At 40.3% G+C, this 19,751-nt stretch overlaps 1 protein-coding gene across 9 annotated transcripts; it reads left to right on the forward strand.

Annotated features, from left to right (window-relative positions):
* The first annotated feature begins 4,330 nt into the window (after positions 1-4,330).
* On the forward strand, positions 4,331-13,493 carry C2H7orf57 (chromosome 2 C7orf57 homolog). 9 transcript variants are annotated; one of them, XM_015854383.3, is made up of 8 exons: positions 4,331-4,423; positions 5,328-5,427; positions 6,068-6,265; positions 6,616-6,733; positions 6,864-7,026; positions 10,798-10,898; positions 11,571-11,707; positions 12,749-13,493. In XM_015854383.3, exons 3-8 carry the CDS (start codon positions 6,082-6,084, stop codon positions 12,802-12,804), a joined length of 759 nt encoding a protein of 252 aa, XP_015709869.1. In that variant the 5' UTR covers positions 4,331-4,423; positions 5,328-5,427; positions 6,068-6,081; the 3' UTR covers positions 12,805-13,493. The 9 variants fall into 9 exon arrangements, with proteins under 9 accessions (XP_015709869.1, XP_015709870.1, XP_015709872.1 ...); XM_015854384.3 differs by having other exon boundaries at positions 5,328-5,403; XM_015854386.3 differs by having other exon boundaries at positions 4,331-4,419.
* Positions 13,494-19,751: the final 6,258 nt, after the last annotated feature.

The raw sequence follows: 19,751 nt of genomic DNA on the forward strand, positions 1-19,751 counted from the left end.
TGTAACCCTTCAGGCAAGCTATCCTAGCAGTATTTTCCCTTATTTTTCTCATGCTACTGCTCTCCACCTTGTGATATTTTCACAAAGGCAGATCAGGTTTACAAGATAAGCTTCAGCTGTCAGAAATAGAAAATAAATCAACTGTAAAGAGTGGTAAAACATCAAAAGTTAAAAATAAAGCAAAATAAAGATTTCCTTTTGGCTTAGGGTGAAAGGATAACCAAGATTTTCAAAACCTGTGAAGGAAACATCCATGCCAGTCTCAATGTTTGTCTTCCATTTGCTATTTCTCCATATCTCTGAGGCACAGGTAAATAAACATGCAGCTCACTATGAAGTGAACCAAACCCTCTCCAACAGCTGCGCTTTCAAGACGGAGAGTGACAAAGGAAAAATCACCTTATGAATTAGTAAACTGATTATGGTAGTTCAATAAATCCGCTGCTAATCTACTGCCTTCAACCACTTGCTTGTGTTTATTCTTATGAATTCTGATGAAAAGCAGTTTTCAGAAAAGTACTCAGGGACAAGGAGCACTCGCAAGAAGAAGTCAGCAACTCTTTTAGTCTGCTCAAGATTGAGGACAGCTGTATGTCTTCAGCATGTTACAGCAAAAAACGGCACACAGATGCTGTTGGATGGAACTAGCACATGCTTCCAAAACTGCAAAGATGGGAAAAAGCCGGAAAGTCCCTGCCTTTCTTGAGAACAAGCCAGAACCTATTTTAATTAAAACTCTTCACACTGCACTGTAGGCCAAGCACTGCAATTGTCTAAGGCTCGCCATATCATAAAAGAGCCACACAAGCATTCAGGTAAACTGGCTTGTTCCTTGAGAACCCAATCAGTTTCAAAAACCCTAATTTGTGATGCACTGTGGTCATCCTCTGTGGCAGTCAGCACTGGTGCAGGTGCTTTTTTCAGCAGAGTAGGAGACTATGGTGTGAACACACTGAAACACGGTTATCACCTACCAAAATGGCTGGACTCAGGCTGAAACAGACCAGGGGGCCATGGAACTCCTGGGCAGAAGAATGCATCTAAACAGGGATCCTGCAGAGTTGGAGAGCTCCTCTAAGAAGGTAAACTGGCTGACAGCACAGCTGAAGTGCCTCTACACCAATGCACACAGCATGGGAGATAAGCTTTTTTTATTAGACAGACTTGGATATGTGACTTTCTGTCTGCAAATACAAAGACTGTTTTACATTCAGAGCTTTGTAAACCTTTACCCAAGCTGTCCAGGCAATACTTTCCCTTATTTTTTCTCATGTTCTTGCTCACGCTGTTATGCTCATGGCATTGCACCTGAAAACCCCAACGTTATTTTGTCTCACAGACAGTGGTAGCTGACTGAGAGAATTGTATGTTTTTCCTACCCCTGGATTGTGGCATTTTCTCACTCCAAAACGTAGACACTTATTCTTCTGTCCCACTAGCCCATATTGGTTGCATATTGAGAGAAGTCTGGCCAAGGTCTTACACCCGTATGAATTCTTATGCTAACTGCCTCATGGCTTCCGCTGGAACAATGAACTTGCAACATAATCAGACCCACTCCTGATGATGGGCACCTAGCCAAAATCTAAGTAGTTCTGGTAGCTCCTTCGCATGGTTTAGCTGTATAAAAGCAGCTAGAAGGGCTGCTGCAGAGGTACCACACCATGCTTCCCTCCCAGTAACTTTCAGTAAAGCTGTACTGTTCCACTTTGTCAGTGAGCAGCATGAAGACAAATGGTTCACAGTAACTGACTCAGGAGCAGGCAATCACTTTCTGGCATAAGCCCCAGTGACTACGTAGATTACTTTCTTAAAAAGAAATGCTTGTTCAAAACATTTGATAAGTTATTTAAATTTAAAGGGGAAAAATAAGCAGCAATGAATACTGACATGCTTTCATTCTCCTGACTATGTAAAAAAGACATTTTATAAAGAAGAGAAATACATTAATGGCTTAAGCTACCATGGGGAAAAGCAAAACAAACAAAACTCATGTATTGTAAATGAAGAGTTTGACTACGAAGGCTTTCAACTATAATTTTTCTGTAATATTTGCACTGAGATGAAATATGTCGATTAGCATATGAATAACTAATACTTTTGGTAAAAGAAAAACAAAGTGGAAATTATATACCTCTTTACCACACACGACGTCTGTGGCTGTGACTTCTAAAGCTGCAAGAAAACAGAAAAGAGACCTTTCTTAATCATCCCTTGATGTTAATGCAAAGGCAACAGGAGAAGCAGCTGAAACAAACCACTGAAGTTACTACACGCTTGTCAAACAAAGAGCAATGTGACAGCATGACTTCAATCACTCAGAGGAAAGAGATGTTTTTGTTCAGTGACTGTTGATATCCTGGTAAAATGCCCATCATAAAAGCAAAATGAAGTTAAACCATATAAACCTCTTCAGTTTGTCTCATCGTATTTATTTATTTATTTATTTTCCATGCATCAATAAACCATTACAATTAATGTTACAGGCATTTTCAGACAGAAAGGTAAATTGTTTCCTTTTCTTATCAACATACAATGGCTATTTTCATAGTTCTGTTACATAGTTCCTTGTTCTGTCATAGGTATAGTGGTCTTCTGTGCTACACCTGAAGGCTCTGGTTTACCAGAAGGAACAGGCTTAAGGAGCACCATTCAAAAGTGGAATGCTGGTCTTCAGCACTGTCACATAGATATAGCATACATGTCACAACAGTGACCTCCTGTGGTAATTTTACTGCTTCGTGTTCTTCAGAATACATAGCTTGTATAGGACTGTGTTTCAAATCTGTGGCAAATGTCCACCAGCGTTCCTGCTAGGCAGAAGCAAATCCCTCTCTATCCATATCCATAGCCAAAAAAAGTATCCTTCATGTCTATTGTTGCCGTATATGCAAAAGCATTATAATTAAGAGAATTGATTATTATCACACTGTGAGCCTCTTGGTGTCAGCACAGGGCTCTACAATCTACGGCTACTTTCAAAACTGCAAAGGCAGCCGGCATCTCTGTGCAGCTGTTTATGTGCAAAGCAAGGTCAGCAGGCCTTGATTCCTCCTGGCCTTGCTTGACAATGGGGCCCGTGTTTTGATTTGCAGGCGCTGCTATCGTTCATTCCAAGACTTCTCCCTCCTGGACTGGAAGTGGGAAAGTCTTTTGGCAGTCGTTGCTGGTGACACCTTATATGAGGGTTCCTGAGATTATTCTTGAGGTAAGAACACTGAGAAACGGGGGAAGAATGGTACGGGGTGGAGGAGACCAAAAGCCCTGCAGAGGATTGTCCTTACACTTGTCCTCACATCCCATCTTGCCTTACCTATGGTCTTCTTGCAAGGTCCTAGTCCCCTCTTGTGTATCCCTGCTGAGAATTTCTTCTGCCAGACTGCCCCCAATCCTCCTTGTGCAAGCTTCTGCCAGGCTGGCTTGCTTGTCTTCCCAGCCATTGTGGAACTGTCAGACTGGAATTGAAGGGGAACCCGTAAGGTGCCATGGGAGATTTGGGGTGCGAGATCGCTGGGGCTCTTAGTGAACCCAAGCAGGCACAGAGTGTGTGCAGTGCAGGAGGGCCCCATGTTGTGTTTGCCAGCGTATCGTGTCACTGCTCCCGAGCTACCTGAACAAGTTGGAGCCCCGGCTGGTGCTGGTGAAAGGAGGTGGGACTGGATGAGGGGGAGCGATTGCTTCCCCTTGCAGGAAAGGCTTCTCCTTGTTTTTGGCAAGTTGCTCCACAAAGGAAGGAGCCTGAGAGCTTCTGCGAGTTGTGCACCCAGCTCACTGCCGTGCACTTATGAATGTGCTTCAGAGCAGAGCTGATGGGCCAATACAACTCCAGAGCCTCTGATGCTGGGGCAGGAATTTCAGCCAGGACTCTTTTTTGCACATGAACACTTCTCTTTTTAGCCTGACAGTGATCCAGGGAACTGCTGGCCCCTCCCAGGAAGCCAAGGGCACATCTTCATTAAGTTGCTTTTGGCTACCTTTCCCGCAGCAGTTACATTAAACCATGGAATTCCAGTAACAGTGTACCATGCAGACAGCATCTCCAGTGCTCTGAGTTAATCAGTTACATAAAGCTGCAAGTTCTGAGCAACTGGGGCCACCCAGAGGACACCTGTGTGTATCAATCAAAAAAATACGTCTAGCATCCCTGGCTGCCTGACACACCGCTGACTGATGCTCAACGTGCTGCCAAACAACACCCCCGAGCGGGGCCGCTCTCCGTCAGATAAAATGGCGGCCTGGGGGCGGCTGTGGGGTGGGATTGGGCCGTTGGTGCCCGCCTCTGCTGGGCGGTGCGTCGTTGGCTTTGGAGCCGCTACGTTGCTAAGGGGACGGGAAGCGGCGGCGGTGTCGCAGAGCGGTGACAGCTGAGAGCCCGGCCCGAGTGTTTCTTCTGCCCTGAGGCTATCAGCGCTTTAAACTGTAGGTGAGTCCCAGGATTTAGCCTGTTAAATTGGGATGGTTTTATCCACGTTACAGGAGTTTTTGAATCAGTTGTTGGCATTTCGCCCTATGAGTTTATCACTTTGAAGCGTGCCCTTAAGTTCAAGCACTTAGAAGTAGTAGAAAGTGAGGTGGGTGGCAGTCCAGAAGATTGAAAAGAATGAAGGTGCTTGACAGAATTAGGTGTAGAATCGTAGAATGGTCTGGGTTGAAAAGGACCTCAAAGATCATGTAGTTTCAACCTCCCTTGTTGTGTGCAGGGTCACCAGCCACCAGACCAGGCTGCCCAGAGCCACATCCAGCCTGGCCTTGAATGCCTCCAGGGATGGGGCATCCACAGCCTCCTTGGGCAACCTGTTCCAGTGCGTCACCACCCTCTGAGTGAAAAACTTCCTCCTAATATCTAACCTAAACCTCCCCTGTCTCAGTTTAAAACCCTTGTCCTATCACTGTCCACCCTCGTAAACAGCCGTAGATAGCCATACGTGCAGCAGTTTCTGACAGACTGTCACCCATAATCTGGGGAGAAAACACTCTGACTGCAACATGATGTTAGAAAGTGGCATTCCTTTATTCCTCATGGTACTGGGTGACTTGAGCAGCAAGTATGCTCTTTCAGAGCTCAGGTTCTACATTTAAACAGTTAAAGACGTGTATGCATTACATAGGTATACCTATTCATCCTTTTGTCCAAGGATTCATTAATATATATGCTAATGTCCCTTTGGACATGCTCAGTAGAATCTAAAGTGGTCGAATGCCTACCTACTTCTTCCCCATTTTTCACCGTCAGCATCATCACTGAGGGCTTTGGGTAACTTTGAGCCACTCTTTGCCCCTGATAGGAAGAAAAATAAATTCTTAACAGGCATTTTTTTTTTTCCTAGGCATGTCAGCATGTTTATGATTATGTAATAGCACCTGAGGAGGATATCTGCCTTATGACAGTCTGATTACACTTAGGTAACTCTGTTTGGAGTCTTCTCAGTAAGTCTTCTGTGTGTCTTTCATAGCATAATTCCTTAGGTTGTCTTTTTCTTCCTTGTCTGCCACTCTGTTTTCCCCTCAAGGAATTGTGTGGTTTCTTTTCTGTTTTTGTGTAATTGCTTATTTGTTTTTGTGCACAGGAAGCTGAGAAAGGAATATATCTGGGAATGGCTTCATTTTTATTTTATTTTCTAAAGGTGGGAGGGATGGGGGATCGGGTTGGGTTATTTTACTAACAGAGACCTAAAGATGATTGAGTCAGAATACTTTCTTTACTTTTGTTGATGGGTTAGAAGGAAAGGTAGCAGAGGACTTAATTGCTTTCAGTTGTCATTTGTGCCTCTTGCTGCTCTTGGTTCCCTAGACCTGGTCTGCTGCACAAAGATGAGAAGTCCCCTGTTTTAATGGAAGAATTTGAATTATATTTCAAACGTTACATCAAGGCCTTCTCTTTTTCAATGTGGAACTCCTGAAATTTCCCGGGCTTTGTCCCCTGGAATATAGAATCCTCATCTTCTATCTTTGCAATGAAGTGCAGCATTTCACTTAATTTTAAGCTGGCTAGATTTGTTAGTTTCCTGACAAAGGGATACTAGGCAAATGAATTTTACCATCAACATTTTCCTTTCTGTTACTTCAGAATGATATTACCAAATGCCTGTGCAACAGCCAGAGAAATCAACGAACTCTGAAATCCCACAGTCTCCTACATCCCAGATTCCAGGTCTTGGTGATTGTGCAAATGCTCACAATGAAGGGATGTTTGGGTCCCGTAGGAAGTGGATCAGAGATACTGATTCAGCTTACGTAAGGCTAGCAAAGCAAGGAGGCCGACCTGGTATGTTAGCTTTTGTTTGCTTGTATTTTCTTAGTTTTTACATGAGTATGGGTGGTAGGAAAAGCTTGAGGTCCTGTCAGAAGAGTCCTCTGGGTTTTTGGAATTAAACTACGGAAAAAAACTTTTGATTGAAAATGTGACATAAAGGGATCAGCTTTCCATGGCATCCTTGCAATCTCCTGCACTTAGCTACCTGTTGGCAAAATTTGTACTTTTTAGTAGTAGATGTTTAGTGAATTAAAAAAAAAAAAGAAGTATCTTCCTGGTAAAACAGCAGCCTGAGATGATGATGAGCTTATAGGCAGAAAAAAAAGTCAGAAAAGTGGTGGCTTTTGTCTTTTCTTCTTAAGACTTGTTGAAGCACTATGCTCCTGTTACTCCTGTTACAAAGAAATCAACGCCAGTAGCATATGCTGCACCTGACTGGTACGTGCACCACTCCAGTCCTCCAGCAAACAAAGAGCCACGGTAGGTCTGCAGAGATCCTGAATAACTTCTCACGTTCTCTCTCTGTCTGTGTTTCAAAATAACGTTGTCATAACGTTATGTTATGTGATAGATTTCCATTGCAATTAACAGTTGTTAAATCTGTCTACAGGAAGGATGTTTCCTCTCTACCAGATTATATGATTCACAAAGAGTTTAATGTTGCTGACCATGCCAGTAGTAATTATGAGACAAGAAGAGGGCCTTTTGATTTTGATATGAAAAGTGTTTGGCAACGAGATGCTGAGGACAAGGAAAACACAGAGAAAAAAACGGTATGGTGTAGGTTTTTCTTTTTGCAGATCTTGTTAAGATGCTTCTAACTGAGCCTGTTAGTTCTTACTGAAAAGGAGTCCTAGTCCACCACAGTTTCCATATTTCAGAAGAAATTTTTATGTTGCAGCTAGAGAATGACAGTGAAACCATGCTGAAGTGCTACAGGTGTAACATAAGAACCAGAAATGTGAATTCCACTTGCATTTTAATGTGTGTATATTTAAGCGTGAATGAAAGGCAGGACTTAGTTTCTGACTTCATGTGTTTTGTTTCTCTGCATTTGATTCATGTTGAATGGAATTCTTGCTCAGTGGTCTTGGGAGGAAGAAGGAAGAAGGACAAAGAAGGAACAGAAAACTGATCTGAAAAAGCAATTGTTCAAGTTGAAGAGAGATTCCTGAAAGAGTCCCCACTAGCTGCCTAGAATATTTATCCTATGTAAAATATGTGTAGCACAGTATGCTTAGAGAAGCTTTTCTGTGCTGATCTTGGGGTTTTGTGCTGGAAATCTATCTCCCATCCTCCGTCTTTCACCCTCTCCCCTTGGCCATTTAGATGTTTAAGATTTAAGTTTTTATAAAATGATCTGTAGTTGTGGGCTCTTTGGTTACTATAACCCTTTGGAATATATGGAAAGACTTTTGACGTACGTGAACACCAGTAACTCCTACTTGAATACAAGTGCAGATGTTGAACATGTTACAAAAGTCTTTAACCTTTGCTGAGGTGAGTAATTAGTGCAACTTCAGAATGATGTGTACTCAAACTGTAATTTGCTGATGCCTCTTGGGAAAACTTATTTTCAGCCAGACTCAGAGCACTGAAAACAGGAACTCAAACTGCCATAGAAGCCTTGCAGAGGATCAGAACAGGAAAAATATTAAGTGCTCCCTTAAGAACCTATTATCTTCAGTGCTGTAGGAGTCAAATTTTATAACAGTGTGTGTAGTTCAGGTCCATGTGGGGACTGGTAGAACGTCTGTTTCTCTTGGTGGTGGGGTTTGAGCAAGAAAGGCTCAATTTGATTCTTATTCACGAGCGTCAGTATTCCCATGTTTTGTGTATCACTGAATACACAGTGAACAGATGTTACATATTCAGCTCAGATTCCAGATCCGCAAAGAACATGATTTATATTTTATACTGTTTCAGAAGCAGAAATTGAATTTTGTTTAGAGTACAAAATCCTGAACTTACGCTTTAAGGTTAGGTGCTCAAGATGTGAGATTTTTCAGTACTTGCCTTAGCTTTAGTTCCTCCTTCATACTACTGTCTCTGAAATGATTGTCCTGTTTCACAGGATCTTTTTTGTACCCTGATAAGAAATGAAATCCTATACTTTGAAACACCACTTGATTCTTCCTTTAAACTTACATCTCCTATTTCCTGTTTTTTACCACCGTCTTTACATTATTGTCACTGTACAGTCCCAGAAGACAGAGGACTGTGCATGGGTGGTAAACTAGTTGGAGATGGCATCAGAGTTAGTGTCAAGCAGTTGTAATGCAACACTAGCAAGATTAATGTCTTGTGTCTGAAGTCACAGCTTTCAGGCACTTTGCACTCATTAAGGGACTTTAAGTATTTCTTAAGGGATATGTTTTCTGTGGGTTGAAAGGAGTGACCCCTTTCAGTAGTTGCCCAAGTCATGCAAGTAAGAAACCATGCTTCTGATACAAGTAGGCTGAAAGTCATTGAGGAATTCATGCCTTCAGTACTGTTTTCACCTTCTTAACCATGCTCTTCCCTAAGCATCTGTTTTCACCTCTGTGTCTAGCTTGTTCCATGGCAGATTACCTTATGTGCTGTTCTTGTAAAATGGAGATAAGCCTATGGATCTCTTTTTGGATGCAGTCTTTGAGTACTGCTAGGCATACACAGGCATGTGCTCCTTATCTGTTAGTAAGAGCAAACAGTGCCAATAGGGCTTTCTGTTGCACTTCTGGTCTTTTTACTAGAGCTGTAATTAATACTTCCAGATCTGAAATAATGATCCAGATCAGTCTAATGATGAACAGAAAATGGCAGTAACTTTTCTTGGACAGTAGGATAGTTCTTCATCTCCAGTTTTTCACAGAGTTGGAGATGAAGACTCAATTCCATGTTTAGCACTCTCTACTGTTAGGTTCTGCTGCAAGACAGTTAAGTACATCTTCCCCCTATACAACTGGGATTTGTACCCAATCCTTTGTGCGCACAATCTGGTTTCACATAAGTCTGAGCCCACAATCTTAGCAAGGGAAAACAGAGGTGCTGAATTCCTCTTCAATGTAAATGGAATGTAAAGCAGAAATGGCTTTTAAATGCAGTTGTAGGCAGATGATGCTTAATCTCCATGTTGAACAATAGACCCCAGTCTTCACCCATCGCTGTGCCTTTGACAAGCGTGCCTGTTCTTCATCTCTTTAAGTTTAAAAGTAATGTCAGTTTGTTTGGCTGAAATCTAGTAGTCCACCCACTAATTCTTTGCCAGATTTTGGAATTTCTCTTCTAGTAAAACTCCGGCTTGAATAAAGTCTGTAGAAAGTTCATCACTCACTGAACGTGTTGGTTTGTATTCACCTTCTGTTTAAAAATAAGTGGAACTGTCTGTCCTAAACTCCACTTGTTCCCAGAAAGGAAAAAAATCCACACTCGCCAAACATTCATGGCTGCTTTTTTAACTTGTTTTTTTATAATGGCTTGTTTGTGGATCAGTTGTACTCAAACAGTAAGTTTTGACCTTTCCTAGCTAAAGCTGCATGCGGTCTTTGAAACATTTGTGGTGTGTTTATATCTGTTTGGGATTTTTTTCCTCAAGTATGTTTTTATATGAGTTGCTTTGCAGTTGATCATTTTAAGGGTTTCCCCCCTACACTCTTTCTTTATGCAATGGAGGAAGCAGTGCAGTCTTTAAAAATGTTGGGGTTTCCCCCCCCCCTTTTTTTTCTCTTTAACCTCTGAATTTCTTAACCAGCTGTTAAGTGGAAAAATCCTAAGGAGTTGTTGGGGAAAGAGCATTAAATGCTTTTATTTGAGAAGGAAGTAAGTTGGCCCTTTGGCAGCTGGTAGTTTTGAATCCTGTTGAAATAAACAGCTTTGTGTGTTGCTAATGCTTTTCCACTCCTTTTTTGGTTCTACAGCACTGACACCTGGAGTTTGTGATGTCACTTTTTTTAGGTACCTTCTTATACTTCTACCTTGTTGAGATTCCCAGTGTAGTAAAATAAAAAGATGAAATGTATAGCTGGTAGACAACACTGAGTTTCTTTGCATGTCATTAAGGAATAAAGAATGGAAATAAAATATATTTTTCAGTTACAGGCTTTCCCCAGTACACCTAACATTAATATGCAATGACTTTCACACCCATTTAATTTAATAAAAGGTAGTAATTAAGCTGGACTGTGGTTTCTTGTCCCACTTGCCTCAGTAAGATTGGCATTTTGTCATACACTGCATACAGAGAACTGAGTCGAGATGACAGGCTGCAGATGCTAAGTTTGGTTTTGAAGTCTAACTTTGGGTGGAAGTGTACTGTGAGGGAAAAGGTGATGGATGAGTATGTTTCTCATTATTGACGTACTTGACAAAAGCTGATCTCATCTAGTATAACCAAATATGGTACTTTTTAGTTTTTTGCTTTTACTCCTCTACTCTTGCTTTTGGAAATAATATTCCTAAGATTGTACCGTTTTAAGATTGTTATGGCCTTTAATATAATTCTTATGACATCTCTTGGTTACTTTTATAATGTCTCCTTTTGTTAAATTAAGATTTCTCTAACGCAGGTAAAGCTCCCAGCAATTAATGCTAAATATCCAAGCAAAACAGCGAATGTTTCTATGAACAAGGAATTCAGTGGGAAAAATAAGATTTCCTTCCCACCAATGTAAGTAGCGTGCTTATGAAATTCATTCATCTCCTAATCCTGAAACCATTTCTGTGTGCAATTAACGTTACTCTGAACTTGCAGAGATTAGGGGCTTTGTGCATGGCCTTTGTGAATCCGTACTGCTACTAAACTTGCTGACATCTAGGACTTAAATGGTTTTACAAGCAACTAAAGTAATAGGAATTTAACTTCTATGGTAAAGCTATTGAAAACATCTTCAAAAAAAGTAGGCATCAAGTTGTGTGGTAAACTATATTCATGTAGTGCTCTTCTACTGCATTCAAGATGATCTGTTCTTTTGTTGTTGATACCAGTGAACAAATGCAAACTATAATGTGCTTCATTAATTCCCTGAGTGTAGGTTACAGGGATGTAGGTAGGACTACCATTTTCTGAAATCATGTCAGCTATGCACTAAGAGAAAGTCAGGCACAGCAAAAATTCTTATAGCTGAGAATTTGCTCTATCAAAGTGTTATTGTGCTCTGTGTATCTGTTGTGGTTTCCAAGGGAATATATCGTAAGCATTACTTTTGGAGCAACCCACTGATATTTACTCTTAGTTACCTATCAATTATGTAAGGCTATTCTGTGCAAAATAAATTTCCTGCCACCTAATGCCTGTTTTAGTTTACGCTTTTATTTTCTTTTAACATGTTTTGATTTACAGGCCAGCTCAGAGAAAAGGTGAACCAGTAAACTTTAGCAAATTAATTAGCAATGGCTATGGGACAGACTGGTTTCAGCAGCATACTAGATGTGGAAAAAAGATTCAAGATGCACCAAAAGATACCGAGCAGACCCAAGGTAAAATTATTGAAAGCCTGCTCTTCTGAAGTGAGTTGGGATTTGAAGGTAACATCCATAGGTAGCGAGAATAATTGCAGTCTCTCCCTTTAAATAAGGTGAAATTTATCAGGCTTGAATTAGAAAGGTACCCTATGGCCAGCTTAGGAAAAGTGCCCTCCTATTTGTAATCAGCAAAGGTGGAGGCTTTCAACTCTTACTGTCTTGAGATTCTGTGTAACGTTTTTGCACACTGACACTTTTCCTACTGAATTTTGCCATTAATTAAATGAAAGGACTTGGGATTTTTGAAACCTGCTAATTCATTCATTTTGTGACAAACGATTTGTTTCTTGTGGAGTGTGCCTTAAATTGAGCATCTGGGATATAAAGCAAACTGAAGAGTCTTGCAGTAATAATGATATTGGTTTGGTTATAATATTGACACACAGAGAACAAAATGACAGATATACAGTACAGACTGATGAAGTGCTATATACTTTGACATATAGATATTTTCAAAATGCTCTTTTTCCCTCCCAACCCCCCAACAAACTGAAAAAACACTGCCATGATTTTCCACTCCTTTTCTTATTTCAGTGTAAAGAGAGGATTCTAAATGCTTTTAACAATGTGGTTTCTTCCAGTCATGTATCTCAACTCAGTTTTGACATTATTCTCTTCATGCCTTCAGGTGTGCACTGAAGGAAGTGCTTTTAATTTCTTCACCCTTGAGTACTTTGTTCTGCTGATTCGAAGTAATCAACAGCATAAACATTTTGAAGTCTATATTTGAGGTGAAGCTTTTGCTGTTGTCTGCTTCATAGCATAAGTCCAAGACACATTGGACAGGAGAGATAAACCATTGCATATGGAAATCCATAACCTATTTGTATTGTTACAGTTTTGCATCCTATTGCAAACTTTGCATGTACCTTGTCTATGTTCTTAAACTAAAGTACAGAAATTTATGTGTATTTTGATGTGGGTGAGAGAGAAAGTGAATGTTAGTTGACCTTTTTATTCTTAAGGCTGAAGTACTTTAATCTGTTTTTATTGCAGATTCAGAGCCATCCCAGTCTGAATCAGCACCTGCAAGCGATGAATCGAAGCCATGATTTCAGGAATGTAAACAGTAATTAGAAAGGCTATTGGGGAAAGCAAGATATTATATAGCTGATGATAAAGTCCACTACTTACATCTTTGCTTGATTACTTTTATCTTATTTATAGTTGGACTCATCCCTGATTGTAGTTCAGCTGATTTATAACACGGATGAACACCATTGTGCTTGATTACAGCAAACTTTAAAGAAAAGCTGCCAGTACATATACCTAGGTTTTTTTTCTTCTTAATATACATAAAGAAAAACTGAAGTTCTCTTCTACACCAGACTTGTTGGCATTTCTCATTATAGACTAATCTTAAAGGAGATGCATCAGCAGGGTAACATTAGCTAAGGTACACATATTTATACATTCAGCCTTTAAATTAAAAAACATATATTCATCCTGAATTTCTGAATGCAACAGAAATATTATATGCTAAATACTTGTGTTTACTCAAAGCAATAAAACAATTTGTACTTTGAAAAAAACAACGTATCTAACTCATTTAAGGATTCTGAAATACACATACCCACATGTTAACACTTGTTCTTTTATCTGTTTGAACTAGGATGTAACTTTAAATTCTATGAAAAATTAAATGCTTTATAATAAAAAACATTAGAAAGGCGAACCAGTTTCAGTAAGATATTTTTGCTTATGCTATAAAAAAATAAAGTTTTTCATAAGTGAAATTGTACTTTTATGTTTTTGAGTGCACTCATTGTACACCTCTGAATCCAAGAGCTGAAGAATTTAAAATGTTTTACTGAAATTACATTTATCTGAACAGTGCATGGAATAGAGCAGTTTGGTTGGAAGGATGCTCCTGAGGGCATTGTCCAAATTGCTCTTGAGCACTAACAGGCATGGGCCATAAACCCTTGGGAAGCCTGTTTGTGTTTGATCACCTTCTCAGTAAAGATGTTTTTCCTCATGTTCAGTTGGATCCCCTCTGGCAAAACTTTGTGCTGTTCTGTGCCTCCTGCCATTGGTGACCAGTGAGGGTGGACTGGCACTTCCTCTTCCACTACCCCTCCTCATGAAGTTGTAGAAACCAGTGAGGTTATATCTCAGCTTTCTTTTCTCCAGGCTAGGTAAACCCAGTGTCCTAGTGCCCTCCTCATGGGATGAGGCTTCCAGCTTTTTCACAAGCATTGCACTGATCTGGATGATTCCACGGACCTTAACATTCTTTTTACATAGTGGAGCCCAGGAGCTACACACAATACTCAATGTGAAGCTGCACCAATATTAAGGAAAGAAAAGGAAAAACATGGAAAGGGCTTAATGCAGTTACTGACTAGCTGGCAAAATTTTCCAAATGTAAGAAAAAAGTTTAAGGTACATGAAGCTGTATCTAAGATTGAGAAATAAAAGAAATATAATTTTAAGTTAGTTTTAACTTAAAAAAAAAAAAAGATAATTGTTCTGTGGGTTATGTTCAGACATGCTGAAACCTTTAATTTTAGTTTTATAGCAGAGTTTTTAATGTACTTTTCTAGTCTGCAGTACCAGGGGATGTCAGAGCTGGAGCTTATTGTGTTGAAACCTTACCAGTGGAAAAACTCTCTTGTTATAGAAGGGCACTAAGGAATAAACCTGTGTGAAGAATCTGTGTATGCATAACAGGCAATTTATTAATACCCTTGGGATTTCAGCTACATCTGTATTTATTTTCTCACAAAAGGCAGTAGTCACCAGTAGTTGCTCAGTGTTCTGGGGAAAATAAGCACCATTTCATTATTTTTTTCTCTCCAGAATTATTGAGTTATATGAATATACTGACTCTGGCAATTCAGTTATGTTCACTTAATACAGCTATTGGTTAATATTCTTTATTTTTTATCGTCTATAAAATTGTATTATATAGTTGGGCTTCTTGTTCCCACCAATGATAAGCTGCAACATTGATAAGAATACAGCTTGAGAGTCTTTGTAGCATAATTAACCTTTGTGAACTATCAGCATTAGTTCTGCTTTTCAGTCTTACTTTGATATTCCAACTCCAGGAGAAACTCATTTTTACAAATACTGCTTTCAGTTAACTCATTAGAAATGCTTCACTGCTTAATAATGTAAAAGAAAGGAGAAATGGGGAGATGATTAAACTCTACTGTTAAACTGTTTAGTGGGGAGGCAGCAAAATCTTTTTTAACTCTCATCAGTTGAGTAAGAAATTCTGTTTCTTCTTTAAAATATATTGAATTCATGTCAATTTCATTTCTGTAGAAAGCTTTCTGTAAGGTGGTTGGTACACATTTACTTGAGGTTGGAGACCATAATGTCATGAGAAAATAAGAGTACAGGTGTTTAAAAGTATTCACAAATTTATAGATCTTCTGCTCGCATGGACTTAAAGGTACTTGATGAATAAAAGCCAGCAAAATCAATTCCATAAAGTAAGAATTCCTGTGAGAGTGTTTATACCTCTGGTACTGCTGACCTGAAGATGAGAATTCCAACCATCTTCTTTTTTGTTATGGTCTCCTTTTCTTGTTGGGTCTATACAAAGTTTCCTAAAGTAATTTTATTGCCTTGCATAGCTTGAAGTATAAGCCTTCTTCAGTAATCTTGAATGAGTTTCCTCTGTATTAGAGTTCTAGTCCAAAACTGTGTGTATTTGGTTGCCTATTAAGATGGTGAGGTGCTGGCGCAGCTGCCCATAGAAGCTGTGGCGCCCCATCCTGGTGGCACTCAAGGCCAGGTTGGATGGGGCCCTGGGCAGCTGAGCTGGTGGGAGGCAGCCCTGCCTGTGTCAGGAATTGGGGCTGGATGGTCTTCAAGGAACCACTCTATGGTTCCATGACTTTATTTTATTTTTTTTTTTTAAAAAAAAAAAGAACTTATTAGAGGCAGAACAGCCCAGATCCTGGCTTAGTAATTCAGCACTATTCAAGTGCTTTACTGTAGTTGTGTTCTTGGTAGTTTGTATATTGATGGTCTTTATTTTAAAAGTGTAAGCCATATCCTAATTTTAAAATGATCTTATCTTGCATGCCGAGAGGACATTCCTCAAATTCTCCTAAGTTTCCTTAGTGTGCCATTAATGTATACTGAGCTTTCCTTAGTCAGGCCAAGGAGGAGCTTGCTCTGCACTGTCAGCCAACTGAGTCTTCACGGATCAGTTTGAATACCATGAGTTAAAATATTAACAACCCGAAGTGCTGTTGGAGACTAAGATTTCTTCTTATAACAGCAGGTGGCAAGCCCTGGAATTTGTGATTGCAAGCTCAGAATAATGGAAAACTGCAGCAACAACAAAATTCATAAGTTCTTCAATAAGCATCAAATAAAAGTAGTGTAACAAATTAGAAAGTTCCAAATGAATTCACAGGCGGAGAAGTTTTCTCAAGTTCACCTTATTTCACTGATTATGTTATTTTGTTTGCTTTACAGTCAACACAGTCATGCAGTTAAGGTTAAGTTTTCAAAGTAATCAGCAGTTGCACTTAATAGCAATGGGAGTTATTAATTTTGGAAGGATTATCATAGAGCTGCTGAAGTAAAAAGCTGGGCACTCACTCACAAAAATCTAGCATTACTTGTTTTAAATGCTGGAACGTTTGCTTAGCTGTATTGTGCTTCATCTCTGAGCTGAATATCTTTAATAAGTGACATAATTTCATTTTTTTCCCATACTGATTGCTTTGTAAGCCCTAAAATAAAACAGAAGTGCAATTATGTTTCATGAATCACATCTAAGTGTACTGAATATGTGAATACTTATAATTCCAGATTGAAATTTGAAAATAGTTTGGCAGTTCAGATACATGAAGAATAACTTTCCTTTTACATGCAGCCACTTAACTGAAGGAACATCTAATGGCTATTCTCATTGTAATGTGACTGAATATGTACATCATTCTTATTTCTTCCATCCTTTCAGACTACTTTAAATATAAACCCATTTACTTTGTGCTGCAATGAAAATAAAGAAAAAACATTGAATTGGTTCATTCATTTCTTAAGCATCTGTGATGTCAATGACTGCAGCATATATGTTTCTTGAGAACTCGTGTCTGCATTGAATGTGCAGATTGCACATTGCAGATTGCAGTTGAAAAAGATGTGGAATTGATCCCGATTTTTTTTCCATGAACAAATAGCCTGTCCGCTATTCTGCTTTTGAGATTCTTTGCGTATTATTTTTCAGATTGTAGTTACATATCATGCAGTAACCTGGCTTTTATTTATTTATTTATTTTTCTCTTTATTTTCTCTAGAGAGTCCAGTCTTGTCACTTTTTGTACTATTAACAGTTTTAATAATGCTACAGTCCAGACTGACTGAACAAACAAATTGTGGTTGGTGACTGTATGAATAATTGGGCTTCGGAGGTTGATTATAAAAAATCTTTGTGGTGAGCAAGAAAATATTCATCTGATAATAATAGGACTGTCAGCCTTCTTTTCTATAGATGCCATTTCTAATCCATGGAGTATCAAGTACTGCATTCACAGCCCTCCAAATCAGGGCTCTAGGGATCCCACAGCCCATCATGGGTGTTAAAGAAAGAGGCAAAGAAGATTTTAAGCATCATGGAATTGTAGAATCACAAGGTTGGAATGGACCTACAGGATCATCTAGTCCAACTGTTTTTCCATTACTGTAGCTACAGCAAACCACTAAACCATATCTCAGAGCTCCTCCTTGCTCTGTTGCCTGTGTCCCTGTTTATGAGGTGACCACCCTTAGCAAGTAACAAACCAATATTATCTCCATTCCTCTGTTTACTGTTAACATAGTTTTTAGAACCTCTTTTAGTTGTCCCCTCACTGTACTGACCAGCTTCAACTCCAACATAGCTTAGTCTAGGCTGCACAGATTTTCTCCTTACAATGGCAGATGACATCTCCATAGTCTTCTGGTGTTGCCTGACCTTGCTGCCAGCTGTCATACACTTTCTTTTTTGACCTAAGCTCTAGAAGAAGATCCCTGTTCATCCAGGCCAGCCTCCCATCCTCCCTGTTTGCCTTCCAGCATTTTGGAATTGCCTTTCCTGTGCTCTCAAGAGGTTGTACTTAAAAAGTGGGAAGCATTGATGGATCCCAGTGCCTTCAAAAGCAGTTCCCCAGGGGACCTCACTATCTAGTTCCCTGAGCAACCTGAAATCTGCTCTCCTTATATCCAGAGCTGAAGTTTTGGTGGCAGTTTTAACTATGCATTTTCACCATTGATAAACAAGAGCCTGCATGCTGCTCTTGTAAAATTCTGCACCGGTGGAAGTGACCTGCTGTTGCCACTGCTGAAATGCACCACCCACCGCCTCACTGTGCTCACATCCACTTTTTGTTCTCCATAAACATTCAGTAAGTGTCAGTGAATGTCAGTGGGTGCTACTCTTTCTGCATGGAGGAATTTGATGACACGCCTTTGCTTTATCTTGCTTGTCAGACACCAATCTATCAGACTGTCCCTCTGGTGCCATCTGTCACACAGCAATAAAATGCAATATAATATTGGCAGCCAAGTTCAACCTCTACTGCCATACCACCAACGTCCACCTCTGACATCATGGGGCAACACCATAGAATAGGAGGCATTGCTTTCAGAGCAGTCTCCATTAAGGACAAGGGTGGTTTGATCTAGAGGTCTTGCATAGTTCCTTAATAATTCATCAGTGTTGTCATCCTTGCTGGGCAATCTATAGTAGACTTGCCCAGTGACATCTGCTTTATTTGCTTGTCCCTTAATCCTTAACCAGAAGCTCTCAACTGTGTCATCGCCAACTAAGAGCTCTGTAACCAGCTCCTCCCTCACATATAGCACCAGTCTTTGCCTTGTCTATCCCTGCTGAAGGCCCAGAATGACACACAAGTCATCCATCATGACACAGGACTCTTCCCACCAGTTTTCACTTCTGCCAGGGATGTTGTAACTCTGGGGCTGAGCCAAGGCTTCTAGCTCCTCTTGCCTGTTCCTCATGCTATGTGCACTGGTGTAGAAACATTTCAAATGTACTTTGTTGTACCCAGCACCTTGTGGAGCAGACTGAAGGATCTCACTACCACACTCAAAGTTTGGCATGTTGTCCCATAGCTCATCACTGGCAAGCCTAGTTTTATCCTTTTCCCTCATCAAATTTGGTTTAAAGCCCAAGTAAGTTCTGTGCAAAAAATTCTTTCCCCCTTCTGAGAAAGGTACCTGCAGGCCTGGTGTTGTGTAGACCATCCTGTGAAGAAAAAAACTCAAATTCTGTTGGTTACACCAGTGTCAAAGCCACACTTGTATCTGGTCCAACGCCAGTCCAAAGGGTCTGCCTGTTCAGTGTTTTTCCCTTCTACCAAACGGGTAGAGGAAAACACTACCCGTGCCCCCAGTGCTTTAGACAGTTGCCCCAAGGCCCCCAAATCCCTTTGAATTGGCCTTGGAGTTCTTGCTACCTCATTTCCTGACATGGAAAACTACTAATAGTGGGAGGGCTGTACTAGGCTAGTGATGTCTGTTTCTAGTGATGTCTCTTACCTGTGCCCCAGGGAGGCAGCAAACATCCCTATGGGTTGGGTATAGTCAGCATATCAAACCTTCTGTTCTCCTCAGAAGGGAGACGCCTATGACAACAACCCTTCTTTTCCTTGTGACAGAGGTAGTTGTGATATAGGGGACAGGCTGACTTGCCCTGAGTGACCCTTCCAGCCTGACCGAACCTTCATCTACACCACTGTTTGTCTGTTCATTAAGTTTCTGAGCCTCAAATCTGTGTATAAGGGCATCTGGGAGGGTGGGGTAGGCAGAGAGGGGATTCACCTGCTGCCCTGAGCAGAAATCTATCTTTGGCTTCTGTCTTCTATCTGCTTCTGTCTCACCCTGTCTCTTGAGTTCCTTTCTTCTACCTTGTAGTAAGAGGCCAGGGGATCCCTTGTTTCTTGTGTTGTGGCTGACATATCAGACTCAGGGATGGGAGAGCATAATTCTACCAGTCCATCTCCTTCTCCAGGTCCCTGATGCCCCTCAG

Source organism: Coturnix japonica, chromosome 2, assembly GCF_054131305.1.
Source record: "Coturnix japonica strain WE chromosome 2, WE-NBRP24, whole genome shotgun sequence".
NCBI lineage: Eukaryota > Metazoa > Chordata > Aves > Galliformes > Phasianidae > Coturnix > Coturnix japonica.